Source organism: Drosophila mauritiana, chromosome 3L (genome assembly GCF_004382145.1).
Source record: "Drosophila mauritiana strain mau12 chromosome 3L, ASM438214v1, whole genome shotgun sequence".
NCBI lineage: Eukaryota > Metazoa > Arthropoda > Insecta > Diptera > Drosophilidae > Drosophila > Drosophila mauritiana.
The window spans coordinates 18,511,969-18,529,021 of NC_046669.1; the positions used below are offsets into that span (position 1 = coordinate 18,511,969).

At 41.7% G+C, this 17,053-nt stretch overlaps 1 protein-coding gene across 2 annotated transcripts in view; it reads right to left on the reverse strand.

Moving 5' to 3' along the window:
- The window catches only part of LOC117141775 (protein naked cuticle), a 40,869-nt gene that overhangs the window by 5,465 nt on the left and 18,351 nt on the right, over window positions 1-17,053 (reverse strand). For both annotated transcript variants that reach the window (XM_033305405.1, XM_033305407.1), the window contains exon 2: window positions 961-1,427. In XM_033305405.1, the coding sequence (XP_033161296.1) occupies window positions 961-1,427 (467 nt within the window). The remainder of the gene's footprint in view (window positions 1-960; window positions 1,428-17,053) is intronic.

Consider the following 17,053-nt stretch of genomic DNA (forward strand, 5'->3'; position numbering starts at 1 on the left):
AATGTTTTGATATTTTTTGGCGAAACGGGCACAAGTGGCAGCGGCGTCCGAAACAGAAAACGACCATCCGCAGTAGGTGGTAATGGAAAATTGCCGGCGCCCTTGTGTTAATGAAATATTTTTCCCTATTTTTTCGATTTTACTACATTTTTGTGGGTGGGTGCGCTGGAACAACAAATGAAGCTGAAGCCGAATCTGAGGCCATCGCGGTGAGCGAACAGCCATTGAAATTTTAATTAAAAGCACATTGAAATGTTGAGTTTATGGCCGATGTGCGATGTGCCCTGTGGGCCATGAATTATGGCCGGGAATCGTGGTAATAACACCCGGCGAGTTGATTAAACTTGGCCCAACACCAAACACCTGGCTGGGGGTCAGAAAAATCCCGCAAATGGAAAAGCAAACATCATTTAATTTATCATCTCGTATTTATAAGCAATGCGATTGTTTGGCTAATTGAAAAGTGCCGGGCATACAAGCTGCGAGAATACCCTACTAAAGCTATCAAATAATATTAATCAACACATTTGCATTTGCAATTTCATTGCATTTGTTAGCACTACACTAAATGGAAAGTACTTAAAGGGAAAGTACTTAATCTCAGCTGAAATTAACTATCGAAATTGACTATCTGCTCAAGATACATTCTAAATTTCATTTAGGTCACCTTGAAGTATGATGAGCTCTGCGTAAATGCAAATTTCTACCTAATTGCGTACAACCCTTTTAAAGTGAGCGCCAATTAATGGCTCCATAAATATTTGTGTTATGAAACGTTGAAAACAAGACAAATCCATTCCATTAATTCACTAATTAATGAATGGAAATGGAAATTGAAATCAGAATGGACTATTAGGCGCAGTGTTTATGGGTGCGGAAGATGGAATCTGATTGTGTCCATGGGATAATTCATAGAGTGCCTGCTGGCAGGGAATTTGGGTAATGGCATTGCTGACTCACCTCCAGTCGGATGCGTTCCTCCTTGTGGTGGTGCAGGTGGCGCGAGTGGGCGTGGCCGGTGTGCTGCTGCTGCTGCTGCATCGTGGCAGCCGCATCCACCACATCCTCATCCTGCGGCAGTTGCTGCTGCATATTTGAGTATTTGCCGTGCTTGCCATTGGAAGTGCTGCTGATGCGCAGATGTTTGCTGTGGCTGCCGCCGCTGCTCACATCCTGCGGATGCACCGCGTGCCCGGGATGACTCCTGCCCGAGGAGTGGTGGTTCGTCTGGTGATGAGACTGCTGCTTACTTCCCGCACCGGACGCATTGCCCGGCGGCGTGGTGATTATGTTCACCACCGGCGATCGCAGTTGGATATTATTGTCACGTTCGCTGACCAGCAGCAAGTCGGGCGGTGCGCTGCAGGAGGAGGAGGCCCGCACCTGGTGGTACATCAGCTCCTCGGAGTCTGTGGTGCATTCCTGGACTGCAACGGGAAGAGGGGTGGGATGCTTTTAATTAAAATGCAAAGTGGCATGAAATTGGCGGCATAAAAACAGTCTGCTCCCTTTGGACATCTAATCCCCTTGGCTTTTGTCGGCTTTTCTGTGTGCACTGTGCACCACCATATTTTCCACATTCAAATAAGTAGCTCCAATTTGTAATACACTCTAATTGCAGTTTAATAAATATTAGCTTTGATCTTATATTTAATTCAACCAATACTAATAGTTAGGTCAAAGCAAATCGAAAGCCAAATAAAAAAATTTATTTCCTAATTATTTCTCTGCTTTTAATGAATTTTAAAACCCTATTTTCTTTCTGTGTGCGCCTTTCGCCGGCGTCTTGCAATTTATTTGCAATTTGCACAAAGCGCATTACAACAGCACAAAAGTTTATGCCTCAACGCCAACACAAAGCGATGGCGACCAGGCGGCCAATGCCGATCTCTTTGAATCCCCTCGAGAAACTTGAAAGGCGGCAGCTCGGAGAGCATTCCTAATTAATGACGTCGTCGTCGGCGGCGGCACTCAAAGTTTTCTTTCTTTTCGGCTTTTTTTTAGCTGGTTTCGGTTTCGGTTTTGTTTCTTTCATTTTTAATTGAAATGGCTGCAGCATTATCTGGGTGGTGGTAGCCACCCGAGCGCTAAAACCCGAAAGCTGAAAGCTGAGCCGGCAGATGAGCATTCTACGGTCTGCGGTCGCTTTTGGCCCATTCATTACACATTACTCATACGACGCGTGAACCGCACCAAAGCGAAGCGGGTCCAACTGCGCCGATTGTTAGATGTTCAGGAATGGTACGAGGACGGAATGTGTAATTTAAATAATTTGTAGTGCTCAAATTATTTGCAAAGCATTTAAAAGACTGATTTTAATTAACTTTTAATGAAGCGTTGATATTTTGATTACATTTCTATTTCATTTCGTTGTTCATTGCGGCATAAATCAATACATAATTATTTGAAAAACAATGTATGCACAAGCATATTAACCATATTAATTAAGCGGTTTATTAAATGAATTGAATCCAATTTAGGATAATTGAATAAATTGAGTTGTGCCATTTATTAATTTCAAATATACAGATTGCATTTTAACTGACCGCTTTGCCATATTTTATTGCTCACATCTTTTCACACTATTTATCCGAGTAAATTGCATTTTCCGGGCCGCACAAGGAGATTTATTCAAGAGAAGGAACACCACGATGCAGTATAACACCCACTTGACACATAAATCCCTTTCCCATTCAAGCTCCACTCAACGCCTTTCTGCGCAGTAATTCAGTCCAGTAACTTCACTCTGCCGCACTATCCATTCTTGGCTCCATTGTATCTGGCTCATTTTAATTAATTAGCGCGCTTAAAAATAAAGGAGGAACGAGGAAAATTTCCACTTCTCGCCTGCTGACCCAAATTTGCGGTTTAGCCCGCTTTCTACGCGCGTTTTTCCATTTACCATTTCTCATTTTTCATTTCGCTTTTCATTTTTCATTTGCGCGAGCCGCGTCCTTGCCAAGGACCCCGCCCATTTGAGCAGAGCCCAGGACATGGCTTTTAATTGCATGAACATTATGCAAGCAAAGCAGTCCCAAGTCTACATTTTGTATACTTTGTTGGTTGGTCGCCTTCCCTCAGCCTTTGTTGTTATTTCCCAGCGGGTTGGGGGATTGCGAAAAGAGTTGCCGAGGTGGCGACAATTGAAGACAATTAGCCAAAGTGCCTGGGAAATGAGCTAGTCGTTGAGTCCTGCCAAGTGCTGGAGTTGCTTACACTGCAGTGGCGGGTCCACAGGAGTTGACCCAGTTGCCACTCGACAAATCTCAAATTGTAGGCCGCCTGCCAGAGATTCTAGACAATTGTTAAGAAATAGAACAGGCCATATGTAAATTCCTGGCATCAAAAAGATTATTTATCCTTAGATGAAATGCTTGAAATGGATATTTCACTTTCCTTGGCGCCAAGTCTGTTTGAATAAAGTTCGTAGAAGCCATTAAATGCCACCTGCTTTCTATGCGTTCAAAATATGTCTTTGTAAATTCGTGTTTTATTACGGACAATTTATAACGTTTTCATCCAATTTATGCGCATTTTTGATTTGCACTATAAAGCCCAGTCACAAGCACACTAATTAATTATGCTAATCTCAGCTGGACAACTTTTATCTACAGCATCAGCGGCACCAGTGACTTGATAACACAAAAATTACACAGCCCAGATGAACACATGGACTTGGATATGTTAATGAATACCATTTGAGTTGAGCCTAAAACGATCCCACGACTGAATTTCGAAGCAGAGATATTGGGCTGCAACACGAAGGGAACTCTGCACGCATTACTCATCCGCCACGTAGGCCGCATTCAATTTCGTTGTTTTTCTTTTGATAGATAAGCCGCAGGCCGTGACGTTCCATTTATCATAGAAAATTCATGAGGCTGGGCCGCTCATTTCGACATTTGTGACCTCACCTCTGCCGCTCAGGTAACTACGAGCCCTTGGGCTTGGCCCCAGTCCCTCGAAAATAACCATTGCGGTTGTCTGAGGGATTGAAGTGGTCCGTGTGGCCAAAGCTAATCATTTTCGTTCCGTCTGCCCTACGCACACATTACGCAAATGCACAAATTCAATTCATTATGCCCACAGGCTTAGGGCTTGCCCGAAGGCTCTATGTCTTGGAATCCCCAAGATTTCAGGGCGTGGCCATCGCATCTCAAAGTCATCTCAAATTGTCTAAAGCTTTCACTGCAAATGGAGGTGTGCGTCTTGTTTACTTTTCACGTTGGACTGTCGTCAAAAATGTTACTGTTCAACAATTTTACTGTCAAGCGTTTGTAACTACAGCTTTGCACAAACAATTTACAGAAAATGGTGTAAGATTTGATAATGGATTGCCAAAATACTGAATTATTGTTGTGAAGTAGTTTTTTATTTTTTAACCCTTAAATTTAAAAGGTAACCTAACATGTAATACTTGCAAATAAATACTTCTTGGAACGATGACAGACCAAATTCCCTTTATAGGTCATCGGCAAGTCACGTAAGCCCATGGCCCCCGGGCATTCGGCAATCAATTTGCGCCTATATCTGTTTGGAGTGGCTTAGGCCCAAGTTAATTTTCAAGGCGGCGTGTTTCATATCAGACGCCAAAATGCTTTCTTGATGACTCAACAACAACAACAGCGAGTTGATTCCCATTGTGGCGGCCACTTGAGAGCAAAACATGTTCTTTTGGTTTATCTTGGCGCCACGATCGTCGGCAAAGGCCGCGGCATTTGCTCAAAAAAGAAAAAGTATAAGACGCTGAAAAAACTGAAAGGAACACAAAGGCGATAATTAAACGCAAAACAAAGCGGCCGAGAATGGGGAAAAAATCGAGTCGAAGATCCCAGGCACATCAAGCTGTCGACTTCTAATTAGAAAAAGTGTACAAGCCAAGTAACGAAAAATAAACACCATTTCCTAGATAGTTCAACCAAGATAGTCCGAAAACAACATTTAAATGTACGAAATCGAAGCCCAGATGGATAGTTGGTTGAAAGTAACAAGCAAAAGTAACCGTCTTCTAAATATCTGAAAGGTTCATTGTGACTTCTTTGTGAAAAACCACTTCATAAACTTCAAGTCCAACTCAAAGAGCGGCATGGCAACACTATTTATTAGGCAGATGATGTGCCAACATGGCCGGGCCAAAAGTATTCGTTGAAGCAAAGATATAAGCCAGAGATAAATCTTCATAATTGCGTCTGTGTGGCCGAGCTGAAAAACCGAGGGGAGGGCAGTTCAGTCAGTTGAGGGACCGAAAAACAAAAAGTTACTGCTGCGAGTAGTTGTGGCCAGATATCTCGTATCTGGCATGTAAGTGTTAATGAAGTTAAGTGTTTTTGACGCGAACGACCGGCAATAACCAAAGCAACAAACAATTAATGAGAAGTCGCATACCATCGAGTCAAGCGAGTGGCGAGAAAACAACAAATGCTCGGCCCTTTGTGATAAAGATCAAGAAATGCCAAAAAAAAATGCCTACATACTTATGTATATACCCAGCAACCAGAAATTAAATTGGTCATCCGGCGATGGGGAAAAAAATTTAGTGAAATAGTCCAGAAAAGAAAAAATGAAGTTAACACGAGCTTAATTGTGGCTAAATTCTTTGGTAATTGAAAATAGTGATACAATTAAAATTCTAAGAAAATACAAAAATTAACTGAAAAGAGCAACTATCACAATTTACTTAAAAATTTTATTTAAATTTATAAAGGAAACTGTGACGTTCATAAGCAAGTTGTTTTGATTTTCCTTAATCATCCGTCTGATCGAAATTCGATCACTAGATCAAACCGACTCGAGTGCCTTTCAATTTGTGTTTTATGCCCGACGTCTATTTTTTATAATATTTTTTTGACACTTCACAATTTACAACCACAATTTGGCATGGCACTTATCGAGCCGGGCCAATAAGACCGGCAAAAATCAAACGGGTCCTAAAAAAATTATTCCCTATCAGCCGAAGAAATCTGCCTCACTTTTTGTTACCTACTTTTATTTTGTTTTTTTTTTGGTTTTTTATTTCTACCGGCACCATTCACGGGGCTAAATCTTATCAGGGGGAATGCTTGCTAAATACCAGTAGCAATTATTTCGAGGGGAAGCAGAGAGTGGGAGCCAGGAATGGGGGGTTTTACTACGGAACCGGGACTGGTAACGTTTAATTAAACGCCGATAATCGATGCGCCTACCCGAACAGTTACACGATGGACTCCCCGGACTTATTATCATTATCAGCGTCTGAAGTTCACGGCGAAAATATAAATATGGCTGTGACGAGGCGGCAAACCTTTCGAGTTGAAACCTTAAGTTGAATTGACTTGAGTTGACTCGAACCGAGTGAAGGGCTATTTGCGAATAGTGCAGTTTTTGTTTAGCCTGATTCAGGCGCGATCGGTCGGCGTTTTTATAACTTGGCTTTAATGTCACAAATCAAGTGAAACAAATGCCGACAACGACCACGTCAGATCGAGCGTGCCTTTTGTCCGATACCTCTGGCTATCCCTAGCTCGGCGGCCCTCTGAGCCCCACATCTCCGCCCCAAAGTTCCCCTCCAGACCCGCTTTCCGGCTCCCTTTTGGCTTTTAGCTGAGCTGGGGCTCAGCGCGTGTCGGCTGGTTGGAGGCCTTCATCTCTGCCGCTCGCAACGTGTTCGGAAAACGGGTTTGCCGGGCATTTGTATCTGTTGGATTTGGTATCTCTATAAGCCAGAGATGGGCATACCAAATTGCTTACGAACTTGGCAAATGCTTATCGCAGTATACTCTTTTGTACGGATTTAAATATGTTTGAGATGCTTCCATTAGACTAAAGCTTTAAAACTATTCACACATATATAGAGGATCTACGAAACAGTTTGCTTATAATAAATTAAAAGTACCACATTTGTTTTAGTAACAATTAACTTGTTTTCATTAACCAATAGGAAATTACTTATATTTTTACAAATCTCAGTTCTTCATGCTGCTAATAAATCTAAAGAGCATGAAGCTATCGTTAAAGCTCAGCTATATGTGTAAAATATGAACGTGTGTGCTAACTTGGCTTTGTCTGCCCTCTCGCTCCCCCCGGCGTATGTCTCTGTCGCTCTTTGTCTCCTGCTGCGGTTTATTTAAGTTTTGCGCCCAAGTTTGCTGCGGCTACACACAAACGGAAATTAATTACAAACAGCGGGCTTAAACTCGCCGCAGCAACAAAAATAAAAACAATAATGAATGAGCGGCATAATAAACGAAGGCTGTGCTTGTTGTTGTTATTGTTGTTGCCCCATAGGCAGATGCTGAACTGTTGTTGCTTTTGGCCATTAACTCAAAGGCGTTAATTTCCGACATAAGCAAATTACTCGCTGCCTCCATTCCACTGTATCTAATTTTTTTTTCTTTTCGCTGGCGCCAATTTTCTGGAATTTTATCAACATTTTTCGCATGTCGCCGGCAAAAGCAAAAAGTGTCCCATTCCCATGGCAGTTAGTTATGCGTATGCGTATTCCTATTCTTGCAGTCGTCGTTCTGCTTGTTTTTGAATTTTGTGACTGTGTTTGTCAATCAAATGTCAATCAAACAATGCTCCAGTTTTCACGCTGTCACGCTGTCTCAATCATCTGTTGTTGTTGCCCAGTAATTTGATTGCTAAAGCGTAGGAGCTGCAGCGAATTGTGTAAATATTCATGTACTTTGTATCGGAACAAGGCTGGCGACACTCGGATTGTTCAGTTCAGCTGGGAACTTTCAGACAGATGATAAGATAGCGTGAGATACGCGATGCTGCGAGGGTGGATTCCAAAGTAGGGGGGCCACTCGAAAAGGGGTGAGCCCAGTTATACAGCCTATTCTATTTGCATTTCAACACCAGTCTAATTTAGATTGTGTCTTCTGATTAAGTGTGGAATTCGAGAATTAATTGTAATGAAATGCTCAAGAAGAATTTATTCAAAAAAGGAATTTAATTTTAATTTTTTTTAAAGTTAAATTAAATGCTATATTATTATAATCGTTCAGCGACTCTGTAGATTTTGTAGTATTTGTGGTATTGAACAACTAGAGCATTCTTCAAATTCAGCACTTCAAAGTTCTTGCCCCAAACATAAGACCCAAAGCTGTCACTTACAGTTTTTGTGGCCCCCACTTCTGGCCCAAACTGGCGGCTAAAAACCCTCAAGTATCACATATCACATATCGCATATGCCTAGGCATTCACGTAAATTATTGTGTCGCTTTTTGTTGTTGACTCTTGGCCCTTTTTATGGCCATGTAAAAATTGCGCGGAACCGAAAAACAGACCATGCGCTTTTGTTATTACAAGGCGGCCGCTTTTACGACCACCTGCAATGCCAAACTCCAGATAAGAGATAAAATTTGTATAAATAATTTAGGCAGAAATTTACGCAAAATGCGCCTCGGTGGAGAGACAATAAAATTGTACAAATTATGAACTTGAGGCGTGTTTCGACCGAAACTCTCGCTTTTCTGCCACTGACATATATGCACTCGAAACACAAGAAACTCGTGAAAATACTTGAAAAATGATTATTATATACTCCACTCGTTTTTTGTATGCCCTTCGCCATGATTCACACACAAGCTCGGCGCAGAAGATACTTCAAAAGTCTTCGTAGTATTATAATAATAAAATATACACACAGAACTGAATTATTATGCTTCTTTCAACTTTTGCGCCTAATTCACACTTTGTCCTCTTCCTTCACATCGTTCTGGTTGTGTGTGAAAATTTTATGTATTGCCTTTAGCAGCATCATCAAAAAAAATACAGCGGTGGGGGAAAAGGGGGAGATTTCCCCCATGTTCCAGAAGAAGACATCAATATGAAATTTTTGTCACGTTTTCTAATGTGCCGATGGGCAGGGGGAGGGCGTAACTTCTATGGGTTGTAGCAGGCCCAGTTGCATAACCGCGGGCAGTGGCGTGGCTTAAGGGGGGGCTCTAAAATGTGAGATATTCCTCATGAAATTCACATGCTGTCTTCAAATTCGGTGTGAAAATTGAAAATGGTTTTATTCGGTTGAAGGGGGAACATATTTGTTTGCCTTGGGGCTCGGGGCAAATACCAATATAAATAATGCAACTTATAGCAATGTATTTTTCAGTATCTACAAGTAGATCTTACTCATGAACAGCAATAAAAATCGCAATTAAATATATTCAATTAAATAGTAGCTATACACTTTATCTGTACAGTAAAAAAAGTAACTAACCGTTTTATGGCTATCATATCAAAACTACCCTCAACTGGTAATAAAAATGCACTTTAGTAATTACCACTAATTAAATAAATCACACAATAAAAGCGTTGCTTTGAAAGTCCTCACTTGAATATGCTTAAATTCCTTTAGTTTATAATAAATACTATTACACACAAAAGTATCTATTTGTTCCTTCACTTCTGACTTCTTCAACACTTCACGAGCACTTACTCTGCGATACATTATTCAACGCCACGTAGAATATTATTTTCTATCATATTTCAATAAGAACATCAATCATCGACCCCTCCACTCGCCGCCCCTGACGTGGCTCTCTATCACTCGTAGCCATCAATGTTTTTATGTTATGTTATGCCATGTGCTATTACTTTAGCATTGGCGAACATCCTACAAAACGTGCAGGGCAACCCAACTTCGCCTAGAACCCCCCTTTTATATATGGCACCTCCGACAAGCCATTAAACAGACCCGCACACTGATACAAGGCAGATACATCTCACAGATACAGATACATACTCATCCCAATCTCACAGAGCCACGCATGACTATAAAGTATATTTTAGCATGTCAAGCGTTGCGCATCCGCTTTGATGTTTATTTGACAGTTTTTATAGCGGCTTTTATCTGCCAACTACTTGGCCAAGTTCCCCCCCTGCCACCTCCTCCTCCTCCTCTCCTCCCGCCCCTTTTACTTCCCTTCAAGTTAGTTGGCTAAAAACAACAATTTGCCCGCTGCTTCTGTTTTGTTTTTACTTTTCGCCAACAAGAATACTTTGAAGATTTATACTTTGTTTTTGTTTGTGCTCGCTGTTGTCTCGGCTTTGACTTTGAGAGCCCAGAATGCGTCACACGCATATATGTACCATATAACGTTAATTCATTTTCGGGTATAAAGAGAAATACATCAGGAACAACAACCAACAAGTTGATTGCCCACGCACTCGACCAACTCATTCAGTAATTTCTGGGTTGTATATTCTGGCGGAAAAATGCATCTCAAGTGCATGCGGCCTAGATATTTCAACACACACACTCTTTTTGTATCTCTCGGATTCTCTGTTTTCAGTTTGCATTTCAGCCTATACGTTTTGTATACTCACATCTATTTTCTGTTTGCCCTTTAATCTACGGAAATTCGAAATTATTGTAAGAAATTACTTTCTCTATCTAGAAATATAAATTCCAATAAAATCAAGTAACATAATTATTATTCTAATTTAATTTATTTATAATTTAAATTACTATCTTCAACTAAATGAAGACTGAATAAATACATAATTAGGCAATTGTTTGGTGAAAGTATAGTTAACTTGTAGTTGCACTGCCATTCTTTCATCGACTTCCAACTTAATTACAAACCCCTACAGCATTCTTATATTCTCTAAAATAGTTTACCCATTTTTCGGTTGACTTTTGAGGAGTATTTCACATATTTTCTTAGTGTTTATGGTGTTTTTATAGCTACTGTGCCAAGAACGAAGTCGACGCCTCGGCATCGGCGACAAATTCCGTGTTTTTTTTTGCCCCGCCTCCGCTTGTGATTCTGAAGTTTCTGCCACTTTTGTGGGCCAAATGTGGGCGGGACGGGTCCCCGGCCCCTCAGCCACAATTTGTTTGCACAATTACCTCTAAAGCAAACAGACAGACAGACACACACAGCCGAAATGCGAACAATTTTTGTGCAAACGGCGGCAAATTAAGTTTCTGCACATAAAGTCGAGAATGGATATTGGATTCACCCCCGCCGTTCGCCAAAAAGAGGGGAAAAAATAAAACGAGACTGGCGACCATTTGGCTAAATATTTAATGAAAATATGCGCATTTCCCAGGCATACGACTTTGGCTTTGTCTTTCGATTGCAATTACATTACGCTGGCCAGGGCAACAGAACAATAACAGCATTGCGTATACGCCTCGTTGTGCCAAGGATACATATTTGCACAGTTCAACTGTTTGTGGATTATTCATGCAATGGCCAGGACGATTTCATTATTTTAAAATCAACAAGGATTTGCATAAGCTGATTGCATCCAGCTCAGTTCAGTATCAGCTCCCATGCGCCATCAAATATTAATATAATTTAAGCAAACACAAAACTTTTATTAAATCAAGTTTTTTTGGGGCTTTCACTGAATGCGAAACTTCTGGTCATAAAATAGTTTTATTGCCCCGACTCTCGGAATTGTCGCCATTCTTTGTAAGCCACTTGCCACTATAATTAACTATTTTTCGTCAGTGCCACAAACAATCTTGAGCCACAGGGCTTAAGTGGGATCCTTTTGGTCCCGAGAAGTTCAGACGTGTGCGACGTTCGCGAGAGTTAATGTGAAGTTTCGTCGAGTGTCCTGAACTATGTGGCAAAGTTGAAGCGAAACAGGGGTGGTCAATGGAAAGCTCCGAGGGGGATTTTATGGACCTAATGAACGATTTTTGACAGGAACACACGCACTCAAGAATTTTAAATCCTTGTTCTGGTAGCATCAAGATGCAACCCTAACATTTCTTATATCCATGAACATATAATACCTACCATGTCTTGTGCAATTTTCCCGCCAAGATGCATACCACCTTCTATATTATCCAATCCCCCTAGGACGCCCCTGAACCCCCCGCTTTTCCCACTATAATTTGCCTCTCACTCGACTCTTCGGGCTTGGTTTACATGACTTGACTTGGCCTGGTCCGTGTGGGCCACAATTTTTGTTGCCTTTTGCCTGTCGTTTGTTTACTTTTCATATGACAAAGTCAACCGACATCGTTGTCGGCAACTTCTTGGTAACTTTTTGTTTCTTCTGTAGTCGCTTTTTTCGTATTTCAAACAACAAACACTCCGCACGCAGCACGTTCTCCAGTCGAGTTTGTCGGTTGTCGCTGCACGTAGCATATTTAAAAAATAAAAAAAAAAAAACGTCCAGGGGGAAGGAAACAAAAAGCCTCCAGATTTACGTACTTGGAACTTGGCAGCCGCACATGCGAGACTCTGGCTGAGATTTGACTGGGAATAGAGGGGGTTCCAGGGGTCGGGCATCGCAGTCAGAGTCAGAGTCATATGTGGGCTCTGACAAGGGGCTACCGTTTGGCCGCTGAAGGATTTCTTTTTGTTAGCTTTTTTCCAGTTCTTTCTTTTGCGGCTTGTCGGCGAAAAAGAACCAGTAGCCGAGAGGCAGTGGCGGCAGAACAGCCCCAAACTTGCAGCCTGCCTCCGTGCCACGTTGCACTCGAGTGAATGCCAAAAAGTTGAGGTTTGCAACTCGTTATACTCTGGCACTTGAGGGGTCTATCAATTATGGAGAGCAAAGGTTGCAAGCAAGCTGATGCTTTTAGTTGACAACCCAGAGGATTTTATTTATTCATGGCTTAAGGAAATGCTGCGAGATCTTGTTAAAATGAATCATATTTCATAGTTTCAAAATTATGCAGGAGAAGAAACATTACAAAATCATATAGTAGAAAATATTTGCATGCTTTTTCTCAGGAAGCTAAAAAAATACTCATAAATTCACTCATTAAATTCATAGATACTTGAGAGTTGGACTGTCAATGTAACATAATAAAATCAATAACTCAATTGATAAATATAATAATATCTTACAGAACCATTCTTCCCATTGCTCTGTGCTGTTAGACATCCCCTAGAGTATCTAAGCTTCGTTCCCCATCAGGAGCTTATTTATTTTGTTTTTCTTTTATGGAGCACTGCAGATTGTTGTTGTCGCTGACCCCCCCCCCGCTTGAGGCCAAAATTACACTGGCTTTTGGCCTGGCCGGCAAATATTTGTGGTTTGGCTTTGGGCCCCCGGCCCAAAACTCCAGCTCGACTCGAGTACGAGCCCCGTGCAGCATTCTCGGCTACAATTTGATTGCATTTTAACAAGGGGTTCGTTCGGTCGGGCCAATTTCTTCATCGTCGTTGGCTGCGATGCTGGAAAAACAATAAGCAGCATTTGAAAATTCAATTGTTATTGCTGGCTTTTCTTTCATCTCCATGGTCAGTCAGTCCAGTCCTTTTCCGCTCCGTTCTTTCATCTGCCCCGGCACACACAGAGTCCAAATTGTTTTCCATTATTTTTCTGACTCAGCACTAGAGGCAGCTGAAAGGAGCGGCTCTTCATCAGCTTTTGATTGCTGTCCAGCTGGCTCTTGAATTTTTTCTGATTTGTCATTATATTTATGAGTTACAACTGCTGTCGCTGGCCATCTCATCCCCAGAGCCGCGGTGCCCATAACATGATTTCCGTTTTAGGAGCTCCAGCTCTGTTCTCCAGACTCTGCGGGCCAGCAATTAAGAGGACCGAGAATGACGAAGACCACAACATCTTGAGCGGAAGTCATTTGGCTCCTCAGCGCTGCTCAGTGCTCCCAAGTGGGGCTTTGTAATTGATTTTCTTGCTCCACTCGCGGAGAAACCATTTAATTGCCCTCGTACACAGGCCGCAAAATCGCGCCAAAGTTCTATGCAAATACCCATTTCCTAGGCCCATATCCATATCCCATAGCCAAGTCCATGTCCACGTTCATTCCTTATTGGCCCATAACTTGACCCACTTTCGGGGCGTGCCCCGGGTCATTACTGCAAGTAAAAAAAAAAGGAAAGGAACAGAAAACTTAAGCCAAGTTTATGTAGGATGAGGAGGGTGCGGAGGAAGCGGAGGGCAAGTCAGTGATGATTGCGAATTGTTTTCCCCCGGACTTTTTCTTTAAAAGATACTTCACTGGCTAAAGGCCTTTTGAGGATGCTGCCCAGCAGCTGTTGCAGTTTTCAAATATCTCACATACTTCAAGTTACACTTGGTCCACTTTCAAAAGTGGCTGATGGTTGAGTCCGAGGAGTTCTTGGTCAAGGATTTTGGGTTGCTGATAAATTTATTAGGGTTACTTGGCTGTACTCAGAAGATATTCACACTGTAATTATTACAGTGGCTAGAACCATTTTTACTGGGACCATAAGTCGTTGGATTTCAACTTTAAGTTTTAAATTTCATGGTATTAAGTCTGTGCCGCGTCTGAAAACTAAATTTCTTTACAACCAAAGAAAGTTTTCGCAATTTAAATGTCTGTTTACTTATCCAAAATCACAGAACGTGACAAAAACTCAACAAAATTTGCACTCACTAAACAGAATACTTACTTAAACATTCCGACTGAGTGCCAATCATATCTACCCTCTCTAGTGAACCGAATCTTAAAGTCGCTCTTAACAGGCTTTAAACTTGATTGAAAAATGAGAGGGGCATTCAGTTCGAAAATAAGGGAATGCGGTTGCCCAGATTTCAGTGATAAACTACCAGTAAAAAAAAAAGAAAAAAATAGCTGGAGGAAAACCGAGGAAAAAGAAAAACTTTTTTAAATACACTTAAGCCAGGATGGTTGGCCAGGTTGTGGAGTGCGCTGGGTATGTCCTGGTCAAATCGGCAACGACTTTCAGTCAAAAGTCCGAGGCTGCTTTGAACTTTCCCGCCCGATTTCCCCGCCCAGCCGCCCACTTCCTTTCGCTTTGGAAACAAAGTTAACTTGATTGAACTTTGTTTGGCTTTGCCTTTAGCTGCCTTTCTTGTTTTCCCTTACATTTTTTATGTTGCCCACCAATGTTTTTCTTGTTCCTCGCTTTTCTTCTCTCTTGTTGTGTGTTGTTTGCGCTTTATAAAACTAAATGGAAAATAAATTTTGTTTGCACTTTGTATGGCGAAAAGAAAAACATAGTAGCGCAGAACTGTGAAAAGAAAGGAAATGGCAACTTGAGAGTGTGAAGGAAAAAGTTTTTCAAATGCCTTGGGGGCGGTTTCCCCACGAGGATGGACTGATGGACTAATGGACTGGAGTGTGTGGAAATCCCTGGCTTAATTGTGGCGCATTTCCTGGAACCCTTTTCATTATTTTCGATGCATTGTATCATCAGTAGACAATAAACTGCGAAATTCGAAAAGAAACTCCCGAAGGCAGTAAAATCCAGGCGGTCGAAATAAGGGAACTGCGGCATACACTGAGGAAAACTATGTACTTGATTCAGTACAAATTAACAAAATTGAACTTCCTAATGGTTATTGCAAATTATACTGCTAAGTTTGTCAATTTTAGTTCTCGTTCTTTATAGATTTTCCCATATGAAATCATTCCACACATACTTTTCGCCCAGTGTTTCCAATCCCGGTTTTTTTGGGGTTGCTTCCGCTGCAGCAAACGGCCGCCTGCAATCCGGCGATAGCAATCCCCGACTCTTGTCATATTTCCTGGCTGTCTGGGCTGCTCGCGAGCTCTTCTAATTTGGGGGCGTTTAAGCCGGTTTTATTCGCTGGAGTGGTAGAATGAAAGTCGGCTAGTGGGGTCTAAGGGTTGCTTTAAACCAACGTACGTGACTCCGTTTTCGGAGTTTTTGTCGAGGGCTGTCAAAAGTCACCCTCTATGATTTTTTCGCTTGGCGGCGAGTGAAACTAAATAGCCAAAACTGCTGACTGCCTATCGATTTTGGTCATTTATCGCTCTAATGCGATTATAATGCTTAAAATATTCCCAAGCAAAGTTCTCTCCAGCTGAGATTCCCCCCAGTTTGTCAAAGCGTGAAAAGTACAACACACCCCCGAACCAAAAGGGGAAAAATACATATGTATAATATTGGGAGCTTACGACGCCTTTAAGGGATGACTTCTTTGATTCGAACTTGGTTCGGTACACACCTGCAAGGAAAAGAGAAAAAGGGTTGCATTAGTCAAGGAAGTTATGATAAAAAAATGCCAATGATGTGGGGAATGGCGACCCGATGAAGGCATCAATCAGGCATGCCATCAATCAGTTTATTTAATCAACTAGAACGTGATGGAGTTGACGTGTAAGCATTGGGATATGCCCATGGCCGATGGAATCCCCGTGAGGATGGGACTGGATTATGTTTGGGCTGGATAAGGTTTTGTTATTTTGCTGGATAAATTACGGCTCAGTGCATCCATGGGGTTCTTTTTGAAACGGAACTAGCTTAGATATACGATTTCTTTCATCTCTACCCTGCCATCTATCTCCCTTTTCATATTTTCGTGTTCGTATTTCCGTTCTTTGATTGAATTTTCTTTTATCGATAAATATTTTGGCCGGAAATTAGTTTCTATGTTTAAGTACTTGACTTGAGTTTTTCTAACCTGTTTCTTTTTCATTTTCTCACCCTTTTTACCCTTAAGCCCCTACACTCATTTCAAATCCTTCACCACATGCATAACTCTTGATCATACTCTTGTTTTTTTTTCATACCGCTTATAAGGATATACGCCCCCTATTTGGAGCACTTCCCATGCTGCCATCGTATTTTATGCCCATTAGGTCTAATATGCGTTAATGCTATAAATAAGGCCTCGTCGCCATACGATTATGGCATACTAACAAACTTCGTTTTGTTTTCGTGCAGAGGCCCCCTTGTCTCTTTTTTTCGCACATTGTAGGGGAGCCCGCTCGAAGGCCCCAACTTCGTAAGATATTTTCCCCCGCTACTCCGCTAATATGAAATGTAATTTACAGTTGCCGCGAAGACAGCGATGACAACAGGGCCAAGAGTCTTTAACGTCTTTAATCCAATTTCCCAGCGACATGCAGACCGAGAATGAATACAAATGCCGCGTACGTGTTAAATTTTCCCAATTAAATGGGTTGGCAGAGAGTTATTTTCCCCGTCATTTGCAGCTCGTCTCCTAATCGATATTTATATTTTGTTTGGGCCATTGACTTAATTTCTTCGTCTCTGCTTTCTGCACAACACAAATTATGCAATTCAAATTAATGCTGCCATTATCGGGGAGTTGAGGGCCATTCGGGAGGCTTCTACATCTCTGGTGTGTTTTCTTTCTTGTACCCAGTTTATAT